The sequence below is a fragment of the Heliconius melpomene genome, chromosome 11 (assembly GCF_056956725.1).
Source record: "Heliconius melpomene rosina isolate 202511_hmr_F chromosome 11, ASM5695672v1, whole genome shotgun sequence".
NCBI lineage: Eukaryota > Metazoa > Arthropoda > Insecta > Lepidoptera > Nymphalidae > Heliconius > Heliconius melpomene.
This window is the reverse complement of record NC_140399.1, coordinates 7233407-7246347: the sequence shown is the minus strand read 5'-3', so window position 1 is coordinate 7246347 and position 12941 is coordinate 7233407. Positions and strand designations below refer to the sequence as shown.

General features: G+C 31.0%; 1 protein-coding gene across 2 annotated transcripts in view; it reads right to left on the bottom strand.

Annotated features, from left to right (window-relative positions):
* GABA-B-R1 (gamma-aminobutyric acid type B receptor subunit 1) overlaps positions 1–12941 on the bottom strand; it is a 160992-nt gene that overhangs the window by 4675 nt on the left and 143376 nt on the right. Inside the window, exons 13-15 of one of the 2 annotated variants that reach the window (XR_014878399.1) lie at positions 8904–9160; positions 4716–4853; positions 213–3305 (exon numbers count right to left, since the gene is read on the bottom strand). Coding sequence is in view for 1 of the 2 variants with exons in the window: in XM_085192452.1 (XP_085048578.1) it covers positions 3230–3305; positions 4716–4853; positions 8904–9160 (471 nt within the window). In the remaining variant the exon portion in view is untranslated. The remainder of the gene's footprint in view (positions 1–212; positions 3306–4715; positions 4854–8903; positions 9161–12941) is intronic. The other variant, XM_085192452.1, reaches the window with a different exon arrangement.

Genomic DNA, 12941 nt, shown 5'->3' with positions numbered 1-12941 from the left:
ATTATACAAAAAAATAGTTTTCACATGTTCACATTTAATATATATATAAGGTTAAATTTGAAATAATGATTTTGAATATGAATGAAAGTATTCGATGAAGCGGGTACGTACAAGGTGTCGGCGCTAGCGGTGCAGTGAGGGGTCCATGCGAGGTCGGGCACAAACACGAACATATTGCTACGGGAAACTGACAACATCTTCTATATACTTACAATATGTTTTACACTTCTTGCAATTATCTCCCCATTCATCAATTTTGAAAAGAAAACATTACCAATTAATTTAATAATTTAATTTAATAATATAACTTAAATTATGTACAGTATTCGTTTATATGTTATGCATTTAACGAGATTTGACTGCATGAATCCAACTACGCTAAAATAAAAATATGAATAGGCATAAACTAATTTTTCGATGATAATATTCAATTATTTGTTAATAATAATAATAATATAATATTTATAAATAATTAACGTTTTACATAAAATGTCATCTGTCAACGACGTACAATATCTATAATCTAAGTTTGTGCCAATTATATTTAAAAGTGACGAATTCGAAGATATTCGTATAATCTTAATATTAAAGAAGCATGAAGACGTATCGTTGTAGTGACTTATTAATATTAGAATCGGAATCCTTCATATATTTCCACGAAGGGTACTTATTACAACCCATCTAATAAACTTGCTTGCCATATTTGTTTATACAAATTGACAAGGTAAATTGTTTTTACACATATATATATATAACCATTAATTTAGTTTTAACAATTATAAATAAAAAAAATACTTGCTAGTCCGATAGGAGCCTTAGAGAGGCGACAGAAAGGTGGAGCTAGAAAATTCGCTCAAAAACGATTCATTTGTAATAATAATCTAATAGTAATTCTAAGTCAGTCTAGTGAGAGTTAAAGGTAGGGTTACACCATATATATGTAATATATATGTACAAATATATAAGGTAACGTGCGTATGCCACGAATTGTGAGGTAGAGACTGGATTAAAAGGGGGTAGGTATGTGTAAGAAAGTAATAAAAAGGCTTAACTCTATAAATCTACCCTATTCAATCAATTAATTAAGTCTGATATAAATTAGTTTTTTTTATTAGAAATTATTATTTTTATAGAGCAAAGCATAGATGTGAACGCAGTCTTATTTATATTGATTATTTTTATTATTAATCTGTGTAAATTAATAGAAATAGAATTTTATATTATTTAGTAAAGTTTCATTAATCATAATTATTATATTTAAAACATCTATTACTTTATTACGTTATATTATGTGTTTTTTTTAACCAGTGTATAGGAATGAGATATTGGAAATTTTAGTTTCTAATATATTTTTAAAATAAATTTACGACTATTGTATATTATTTATCTATGAGTTGCTAATGTAAAATGAAGAATAATAAATTTTTAAATAAAGCCGCCTACTTTTTATAAACAAAAAAACAAAATCTCTGTAACAGCATACGAACTCTATCAGCATTTTTTAAAGTGTAACCTTTGTTAAGTTATCCACGTACGAAGTGCAAAAATATGCAAATGAATAAAACCAAGAGATTTCAGTTAATTAGGAAACAGAAAGGATTTTTTTGCAATTTCATTTTATAATATGCTTAGGTCACGTTCATTTATGCGGTGAAATTATTTGAAATAAAATTAATTGTTAATTTTATTTAATTGAATGTATGAACAGTAATGAATGCAAATAAGCGGACGTTATTAGATTGACAGACAGAAAATGTCACAGATTTGTCCATTTTAATGTATAGTTTAATAAAGTAAATTTTATATTAATTATTTCATAATTAATATATTAAATAAGTAATCTTTTTTAAGTAGGTAAAATTAATTAAATAACAATTTCTTGATGCTTTTTTAATAATCACAAGCTAGTATCTACTACTGCAGTCTAAAGTTGACATTTAAAACCTTCATAAATGTTATAAAATAAATACGAAAATGTTAAAAGAATATTAAATATGGTTTTATTTTTTCGTTAAAATTCCACCTCGGGTGAAAATAATATTTTTATTAAGCGTTTTATTACTAGAGAGAGAGCAATAGAGAAGAATTTGATAATGGCTGCCTTCTGTCGTTTTAAAATGAAAGAATAAAGTAGAAAAAACACGAATCAATATCAAGACTCTAATAAAACGAGTCATATCATAGTTGATAGCGGATATTAAGAAAAAAATTGAAAAAAATGCTTAGAGAATCTAACCAAGTTTTTTTTAATTTTAGAGCGATAGAAATACAGACGTCTTTTCTGTTTGCAATTTGAATAGATCTATGAAAAATGCGACCTGTTATTGGAAAAAATTATTAAGATTTTTTTACCTGACATATGAATGTTTTTAAGTAAACAATTCATATATTTTTTAATTATAGACTATCTACTTTAAAACTGAACTTACAAACTCATACAAATATGTAGGTTATAACAGAATGAAATAAAATAGCACCAGTAAGAAATATATAGTTATAGATAATACAATTTCTTGAAATATATTTTTTATTAACTTAAATTCATAAGAGCAAAAGTACCATCTGTTATTTTTCAAAGAAGGATTTTTTCATTAGGGGCCAACTAGTTATACTCTAATTAAATTTATCGTGAGAACTCTATACAAGCGTAATTTTTTTTTGGACAAAAGTTGCAAATGTGTTTTAATGTTAGCATCCCATTGAATTTCGGATGAACATAACAGTTCTTGTAAGTCGATTTGAGGCAAACTCCTTTCTTTTTCGAATGTGATTTAAAATTATACTACTTAAGTATTATTTGTTATATATAATTTGTTATATAACATGCTGTTTTTTGCTACAACGTTTACTGATTGACAAATGAAAACTTTACATTTACAATTACACTTATTAATATGTGTTTGTAAGTTTAGTTTTAGAGTAGACGGTCTCTACTTTTAATATAATATTAATTCATTTTCTAAATAATTTACTTGAAAACTTGAATAAAAATTCTCATTCAAAATCTCATTAAAACACGATAAAATAATACGAATCTTATATTTTGGCTATCGTTTTGTTTCCTTGCAATACTGATATTATAACAAATAACGTCCGCCTATTCCATCTTAAAGGTAGCTTTCAGAGAAATCTAAGTCGGAGACAGATGCTCGGGATGATCTCGTGTAATTAGTGGATGTGCCATAGTCGGAGGTGGCCGTGGCCAGGTCGGCGATCACTCCGCCCGTACCTTGCGTCACTCCGTCCGCAGCCGCTGCCTCTTTCTCCGCCAGTTTCTGCTTTAGGACTCGGATTCGTTCTTCTTTCTGTGGGTTTAAGTTGGGTTAATATTTACTTTTTTTAGGTTGATATCTTGTAATTTTGAATGTGTTTGCTTAAACAGATGATTCGTTAAAAGAAGTGACTTTTTCTGTTTTCTCGTTGTTCTGGTTTTATGGTTTTATTTAAATATATTGCATATGTGTATATGTATAGCTATAATAGGCAAAATGCAAAAAACATATGAGAGTTAGTTAAAATAAAAAAAAAAATACAATGTTAACTTGACTATATAAATAAATAAGCTATTGTCAGTATACTTAAAAACAGTAAATAATTAATAAATATATATAAATATAAATAAATATAACGCTAATATTTATGAACCTCACACAAGTAATAAATAAATGTATGTAATAAATCGCTGTAGAATTCAATACCAAAGCATAGTTATATTTTAGAACTAAAACTGTTGGCTTTTGCCCAGAAGAGGTAATATTTCCCAGTAGTCACCGACACTGTTGGCGCTAAAACCATATAATCTGTTGCAGTTATCTAATATCTCAAAAATAGCGAGTAAACACGCCACTGAGATATAATAGTGTTTACAAAGATTAACAATATTTTAGAACATTTTCAGAGTTTCTTTTTACTAAATATAGTAAATGCAGTGGCGTAGCTAGGGGCATCAAAAGGAAAGGGGCATCAAGTCGACGATAATTTTTTTTTAAAGGTAGCCAATGTCACATTTTAGTGCCTGACACTTGATCTACGTGAGAGTAGAAGATACTTTGGATTTTTTTTTTAGACCTTAGACCATTTTAAAGGGCATCAAGTCCACTAAGCCGCACCGGGCAGTAAATACCCTAGCTACGCCACTGAGTAAATGTACTAACTTGTAGATCCTATGACCTCGAGAAATCGATGGAAAGTGGGGAACGGAGTTTCTTAACACTAGGCAGAACAAAAATTGACCCTTCGTATCTACATATTATGAACTAGTTAGCGAAATTCAATGAAACCCTGCTAAAATAAGTGAAAACTTTTATAGGAACAAAAATAGCTAACTCAAAGGATTTGGTTCCATAATTATTGCATTCAGATTTATCGTATACAATGAAATGAGTAGCTATAGAGATAATTAGTATTCATTGCATAATATATACAGCGTAGAGTGATGTGTGTTTCTCTTTTACGTTTTTCAGCTTAACGCCTTATTTGCGGGTAGGTAGAGATAACCTAATATCAAGACATTCCGCTCTCCGTTCTCCGCCTGAATTCGATACATTATGTGTTGAATAGCAGAACTCAACACTGCACTTTCATCAACCAAAACGGGGAAATAAAATTTATTCCCCCGAGTAGATCAAATCTACGAACATGGCGTTTATAATTCCTTAGATAATTACTTTTATTTATATTTATTCAAATAATAAAAGAAAATATAATAACATTACCTGTGCTATAAGCTTTTGTAATTCCTCGTTCTCCTTTACTAATTCACGGTATCTCTCTTCGTCTGCAGGGGCGGAGCCTGAACCTGATCCCCGACCACTCTCGACGCGCTCCGTCGGGTGTCGTATAACCTCTATCACCTGTTTAAAAACATTTTGGCTTTTAACCTTTTAAAGATTATATTTTTAAATAAATGTTGGTTTATTTATTAATTTTTAACAAAAAGAAAAACCGACTTCTAACAACGAACTAAAAAGTGAAAAATAATTATATAAAGATTTTATAATTTTGAAGTCGGTGTCAAACTAATGCTAAAACACCCTTACTACAATATCTAATTACTAAGCCTGTTTGTTTTACTTTCACCAAAATTTTTTCACAAAAATTATCAAAATCGGTTCACCCACTTAAAAGTTATGAGGTAAAAAACATAAAAAAAAAATAAAAAAAAAAAAAAAAGAAAATACAGTCGAATTGATAACCTCCTTTTCTTACAGAAGTCTGTTAAAAATTGGGTTTTACGTGGATTTTTGGATTGATGTAGATTTTTATATATTTTGTATTGGTTAGTTTTTTATTATCTTTAATAATAATATGGAGTTGAAAGTTGTGAATTCGATTTCCACTCGAGGAAATACAATATTTTCATTTCTTCACTAGAGTGAATACTAGAGTATGTAGGCAAAGTGTCTCGTTAAGTTCTCTCAGCACGGAATGCTTCCGGAATTTGGCGGAAAGTGGGTAGCGGAATGGCTTAACTCTAGGCTCCCTCTACCTACTCTGGGATATGGGAGATTCAGCGTAAAGTTGAAAAAAATAAAATCCATACCTATATTATAAATTCGAAAGTAACTCTGTCTGTCTGTCTGTCTGTCTGTCTTTTACGCAATCAGGGTCAAACCGCTAATTTAATTGTGATAAAATACTCATATAGAGATACTTGAGGGTCTCGGGATGAACATAGGATAATTTTTTCTCATATTTGTATTATTTTCGATATATACCAATATATTAAAATACTTATTAATTTGACATGCAATTTATTCCGCCATGTTAATAACAACCGTCGTTGCTAAGGAACGGTTTGCAAAATCTGTTGTTAGAAAACGTCACCCAAAATGAGCTTGCTTAACGCATCTCTCTATTGAAAGTTGAAAATAATTTCATAAATATATTTAATAAATATTCATATAGTTCAAGCGGGCGTAGCCGCGTTCGGGTCCATTAGTATAAGCATAAATTATAAAGACATTTCTATAAACAAATGTACCATTTAAAGATATAAATACACATGTTTACCTGCAAATGAAATCTTATCAACTAACAACACCGTTCGAGCGTTCCCAATCATATCATAAAAATAAAAGACGTAAACGCAACCGTTGAACGCGATCGTTGCGGGAAATTTGTCGTTAAGTACCAATCAAAACGGACTGAACGCTAAACGCCCCATTTTATTACTAGAGATAAGGTCATAAGTTTAATGATTTCCCGTAGCTTTTAAAATTTCAATCTTTTTTTGGAAATTGAAGTTAATGCTAAATTTAATTCTGATGAAGGTCCCTTTTATCCTTTTTGACCCTTCTAAATTTGGCGGTGGTTGAAAACGAATCGTTGATATCGACAGGTTAAATCTAAAACAAAAGACTTTAACACAAAGAAAAACAGCTCCTTTTATGTAATTAACAAACCCGAGTCAGATAACAATGGCTTAAAGGCACTCGAATTAATGATGTGCTAGGAAGGAAAAAGATAAATTGAAACTATTGTATCGTAATTATATTCTTAGAAAAAGCTTAATCTTAAAATTATATTATATTACTTTTCTGATCCCAATTAAAATGGAACAGCTCATCGATTGGTAGTCAAAGCATTTAAAGATTACTAACTTATTTTTCTGTGTATTTGTATTTTAATATGTCATTGTTTTTTAGTTTTACGCTGTATTACATATATAACAGGGTAGGCAGAGGGAACCTATTGTTAAGATACACCCGTCCATTCCCCTCTTTGCGCTGAATTATCAAGACGTTTTGCCTCGCCACCGGCGCAAAGAAATGAAAACGCAATGCCCTTAGAAATCGGTGGATAATGGGGAACGGAGTGTCTATACACTAAGTTACAGCTGGGATACAGCGTGCAGCTGAAAATATAATGATATATCTGTAAGTCTGGAATATAAATTGTCATTAATGTCCGATTTTTATCAGATAGACCCTTAGAGATAGGGGCCCTGAATGTTTTAAATATGCTAATAGTGACAAATTAAAACTGAACCCTTACAATGTAAATGTAAATTAAAGTACGGGATTCTTTGTTTTTTCTCAAAAAAAAATAGAATCCCGTACCTCAATTTATTTATTGTATCTTATTGTATCTCAAAGATCAAATGGCCAAACAGACGTAGGGGGAGATTTCGCTTGACCTTTGAAAATACAGTATCAAAGATACTGAAGGAAGGTCACGTAAAAAGCATGAGGACCCCCTGAAGGGCATGTAAGAAGAGGTTGATCACAGTGGACGAGGCGAAAGAGGTATCTAGGGACCCCATTCCCTCTGACTACCTCGCTAGGGATAAAGCGTGAAGTTAAGTTAAAGATCAAAAATAAAAAAATAATAATACAATTAAAACAAAGATAGAAAGCTCACATCACAAACTTATCTAATCTAAGACACCTGTCTCATTTTCATTACATTACCAACTTTAGCAACTAATCTACTAACTAATATAATTTGGGGCTTCAATTAAGTTGGTTTCCGCTATGAAACTAAATCTATACTCATATTATAACTAAAAACAAACAATTCATCGGTAAGCTGAATAAATATTAATAAATACGTAAATTTTTACATGTTTACTTATGTAGAGAAAAACAAATATGGCTTATTTGTTTAATTTATCTCGTTTTATTTACATTGGAATAAATTAGTACGCTCTATGACATTCAAAATTGAATAAATACCATCGTATAAAGGTTCCATACGCCGGGAAGTATCAATTTCGTAATTACCCCTTAAGGTTAATTTAAAAAAACATGTTTATAGTGTAATGAAATCGAACTCGCGGTAATTGACTTTGTTTTAACAAAATGTTAGTAATGACTTAACTACTAGAAACCAAAGAATTAAAAGTTCGCTTGTTCTTATTTCACTCAGAGAAGCTGTAATTCACTTTTTATCTAAAGTGAAGGCACAAGTGTGTGACTATAAACGCGACTGGTTGTGGGTTCGATCCCGCTCGAGGAAATGGAATATATATCTAAATTTACATTTTCATTTCTTCGCTTTTGTTTTGAGCGGCGTAGAGTTCCGCCACTCACGCAATGCCTCCAGAATTCGGAGTTATTCGAGGTTCCCTTTGCCTATGGTATGACAGATTGTCATATTATTATAGAGAAGACCACAATTTCTCGAGAGTAGTAATTCAAAACACGAATGGAATCGAAACATGATAACATTAAACAAAATGGTGAAGTCAGTGGAACCTAAAGTTCCCGGAAACCATCTAAAATATACTGTAATCTCGTATAATATTAACGTAACCTTTGAACTTTTGGGGGGGAGGGGGGGTAGATAAAACAAAAGTGAAACATATCATAGCTGCCTCTTAAATAAGATATTTTCCAATGTTAAGCTTGAGTGTTACTGACGTGAGGACGTACTTCCCCTAAAAGCCCGTCTTGTGCTGAATTTTATATAAATTAGATACTTTACGGGATTATAGAGAATTATGATAACATATAATATATGTAAATACGCGCTCGTGCTGTTGCAATATGTCATTCTAAATGTTATATCTTGTTATATTATTTTATAATTTTTCAAATAATATTATCTAATTTTATATTAGTCATAAAAATATTAAGAAATTATAATTTATAGAATTATAAATATATTTTAAGTAAACGATGAAGCCGTAATATTACAGTTTAAAATAAGAGAAAAGTCAGATAGGTAGATTTCATCAATAATTGACGGAAAATGAAATTGGACGACGCGACAACGTGAAAATCTTTTTTTCCTTTTTTCTATTCTTTTAAAACGTTATTATGATTTTATGTGTTACATATGATAGTAAATTTATGATCGAAAATTTGACGCAAAGTGGGGAACGGAGTGTCTTAACACTAGGTTCCCAGGTTACCTCTGCTAATATGAAGAAAAAAAATATAATCTAACATAAGCCATACCTTGGGAATAAAAATGAGCGCCATACTCAAGAAACAACAGAAGACAATAGCTAGCGATACGAAGGCGAACGCGGCATCCTGCTGACTGGCTATCACCAGTGTCACCGGACCAGTGATGAGGCAGAGCACCACCACGTTGTAAATGCTCATGCCGACGTATCTTGAGTCGTTGATTTGGCGAACCTTCACTGAACGGGTTTCGTAGGCGAGGAACAGCCCAAATACCAGCACCAGTCCTTTATATCCATACATTACACCTGAAACAATTTAATATAGTGAATAAATTTTGAAATTTGAAAAGTATATTGTAGGGTCAGTACGACGCCAATCGGGGTACAAGCGTGTGAATTCAAAGGTTGTGAGTACGATTCCCATAGGATGAATGAGATATTTAATATACTCTATACTTCAGAATTCGGCGGAAAATGGGGAACTGAAGTCTTTTAATAGGAAATGAGTGACTTAACACTAGGTTCCCAGGTTCCTTTTGCCTATCCAGCTACGTACGAGAACAGCGTGTAACTTAGGGTGTTGATTTTGAATTCAATCTCCACTCAATTCAAATTGGCAACTTCAATAACAACCTAGTAGTAAGACACTTCGTTCTCAATTTTCCGCTCGAATGCGAGACATTTTATGTTTTCCATAGGACAATTAAAAAGTAGAGTGTGATGCATAAAGTAATTTCATTATAGATTTTCAATTATGCCAAATTCTTAATTCTTCATAAAAATGTTTTTAACGACCAAAAAGTTGTTGTCGAAGTTAGCGACGCTAACGAGACGCGGTTGACTTTGACGAGGATTTATAAATGTTCTTTATTGTTTATGAGACCAGAAATTTTATTTATCTCATTATAATAAGAGGATATCGCCTCATCTCTTACGTCCATGAAAATAACAGCTATCGGTCTCTAATACTTTGCAACTTTGGTAATTAATCATAAGTATTATGAAAATTCTCAATTTCCTTATGTCCGTTAGAAATCTTCCAGTGAAAAATATTTTTTGTAACCTGGACTTTATAAAAAAAATATATTATTTTTAATAGTCTTCTTCTTCTCGATGTATTCTTTCTTTATAACAAATATAATATTTTTGTAAGAAAATCCCCATATTCTTAGTTCAGAAAGACATGGACTCATAAAAAACACTATCTATTACCGTGCAGTCCTCTTTGTAATGGACTTCGTGAGCTCGTAGTGGTGTAGAGTGTTATTGTTGTGTGGTTTCCTTACTTTTTACTATGTAATACATTTCACATGTAATGTGAAACTTACATAGTAATCCACGTATGAGTTCATAAAATAAAAGAAAACTAAACTATAGGACATACGGAAATAGAGCTATAAATAATATAGATAACTAGCGGACCCGTACGCGGCTACGCCTGCTTGAAATATAAGAATATAATTTCTATAGAAATAGAATTTTAATCTAGATGAAATGCTAAAAGTGACTATTATATTTATCTTCATAAGGATGAATATCAAAATGACGCGGTGACGAACGCGGTCGCGTAGCGACGACGGTTGTTATTAACATGGCAGAATAAATTGCATGTCAAATTAGAAAGTATTTTAATTTATTAGTATGTAGGGAACATTATTTATTCTAAATTAATATTATTACATTTACTAAAATCATCCGCACGCAGCGCATTGGAACAATTCAAACCTGTTCCGAGTTTTTTTGCTATGCGTGTCGTAGGCTGCTAGCTAGCATCGCCACGTTTAAAGAGTCGGCTAGAATCGCTTGCGACATTCACTTGTGTATCCATTGCTCTCTTAGCTTGCATTCAATTCTCAACCTTAACTTCTTGCTATTACGTGCTAGTTTAGCTTGTATTTTCTATTGGTATTTATTTAAATTTCTTTATTTCCTTCTGTGATTATTTTCTCTTCACGTATCTGTGAGTTAAATAAATTTGGACAATTTCTCCACAAAATTTGGATTTTTAATTTTACTCATTTAGTGTAAAATAAATAACATCATATTAAATAGTGGTATGACATCTCAACCGCTATAAGTATATATGTGTAATGTAATATTATATAGCCTATAGCACTTCTGAAGAATGCAGCTTTCATACAAAACAAAAACAAAGTAAATCGATCCAGTAGATCCAGAGATCTTAGCGTTCAAACAAACAAACAAACAAACAAACAAACAAACTCTTCCGCTTTATTATATTAGTATATATAATATATATATATATATATATATATATATAGCTTTCATACAAAACAAAAACAAAGTAAATCGATCCAGTAGATCCAGAGATCTTAGCGTTCAAACAAACAAACAAACAAACTCTTCCGCTTTATTATATTAGTATAGATAGATATGTTGTTTTAATATATATATATATATATATATATCTATACTAATATAATAAAGCGGAAGAGTTTGTTTGTTTGTTTGTTTGTTTGTTTGTTTGTTTGTTTGAACGCTAAGATCTCTGGATCTACTGGTCCGATTTTCATTGTTTTTATTTTGTATGAAAGCTGCATTCTTCAGAAGTGCTATAGGCTATATAACATTACATTACACATATATACTAACTAGTGGACCCGGAGGCGGCTACGCCTGCTTCAACTATAAGAATATTTATTAAATATATTCATGAAATATATTAAGAAAATATAAACTCAAATAATCAAAAAGAATAATAAGTAGATACACATTATTAGAAAAAAATATCTGAGTTATTGAAATGAACTAACAAAAGGATTAAAAGTAACTAAAGGATAGGTATTCTTAATATTAGAAAAAGTACCTAAAGTTTTCCGTACGTGCGTACATAGATATCGACTCTACGAAATAACTAAACATTTCTCTCTATTAAGTAGGATAATTTTAGCGGGCAATATCAAATAAAATAAGAGATGAGAATCAAAGTGTATTTTAAATTAATTATAAACAACAAATAAAGTTCGAAAATGTATGAAAATTTATAAAACCGTCAACGTCATCTGCCCGTTCGCGTCGGTCATACTGAGCCGCCCGCTAGGTGGCTAGGTCATTTGGAATCAGTGACATCTCCTTAATTATTTATTAGTATGTTATACAGTAAACTATAATTTCAATCTAGATAAAATGCTAAAAGTGACTATTATATTTATTTTCATAAGGATGAATATCAAAACGTCGCGGTAGAGGTCGCGTAGCAACGACGGTTGTTATTAACATGGCAGAATAAATTGCATGTCAAATTAGAATGTACTTTAAAATATATTAGAACATATGTGTAATGTAATGTTATATAGCCTATAGCACTTCTGAAGAATGCAGCTTTCATACAAAACAAAAACAATGAAAATCGGACCAGTAGATCCAGAGATCTTAGCGTTCAAACAAACAAACAAACAAACAAACAAACAAACTCTTCCGCTTTATTATATTAGTATAGATAACATAGCTAGGAGCATGTCTTCTTCTTCTTAGCTTCACGGTATATCCCGATCATAGCGGAGTACATCAATATCCAGAGAAAACATGGAGATTATGTTTCCCATTTTCTGTTGAATTCTAGAATTTGAATTGCATGCATCCTCTCACCTCAGCGCTTTGCCTCATAACCAGAGCGAGTAAATGAATATACTAAATATTTAATTTCCTCGAGTGAGAATTGAATTCACAAACTGACGCTTTTACAGTCGCACGTTTGTGCTCCTGCACTCAATGTTTGTAACTATCGATCCTAACTCTATATGTTGCTGCGGAAGTAATAAACTAAGCTATAAAATAGCAGCAAAATATGCATCAGGTTCAGTTCAGGGAATTGATTGGTGAGTGCTGCTAAAAATAAAAGGTTTCAAAAAACAGCAAATCCTACATAGTACATACGTGAAAAAAGAAAACAGCGTACAGCCTTTTTGCCCTCAAAAATAAGGAAACTAGAAATGTTTTCTACATTTATAAATACATATGTATTACAATACAATACAATACACTACAATACAATACAATACATTAAATACAATACATTTATATTTAAAATAAATATGCAAACGTCGTATGTATATGTCTAAATCAT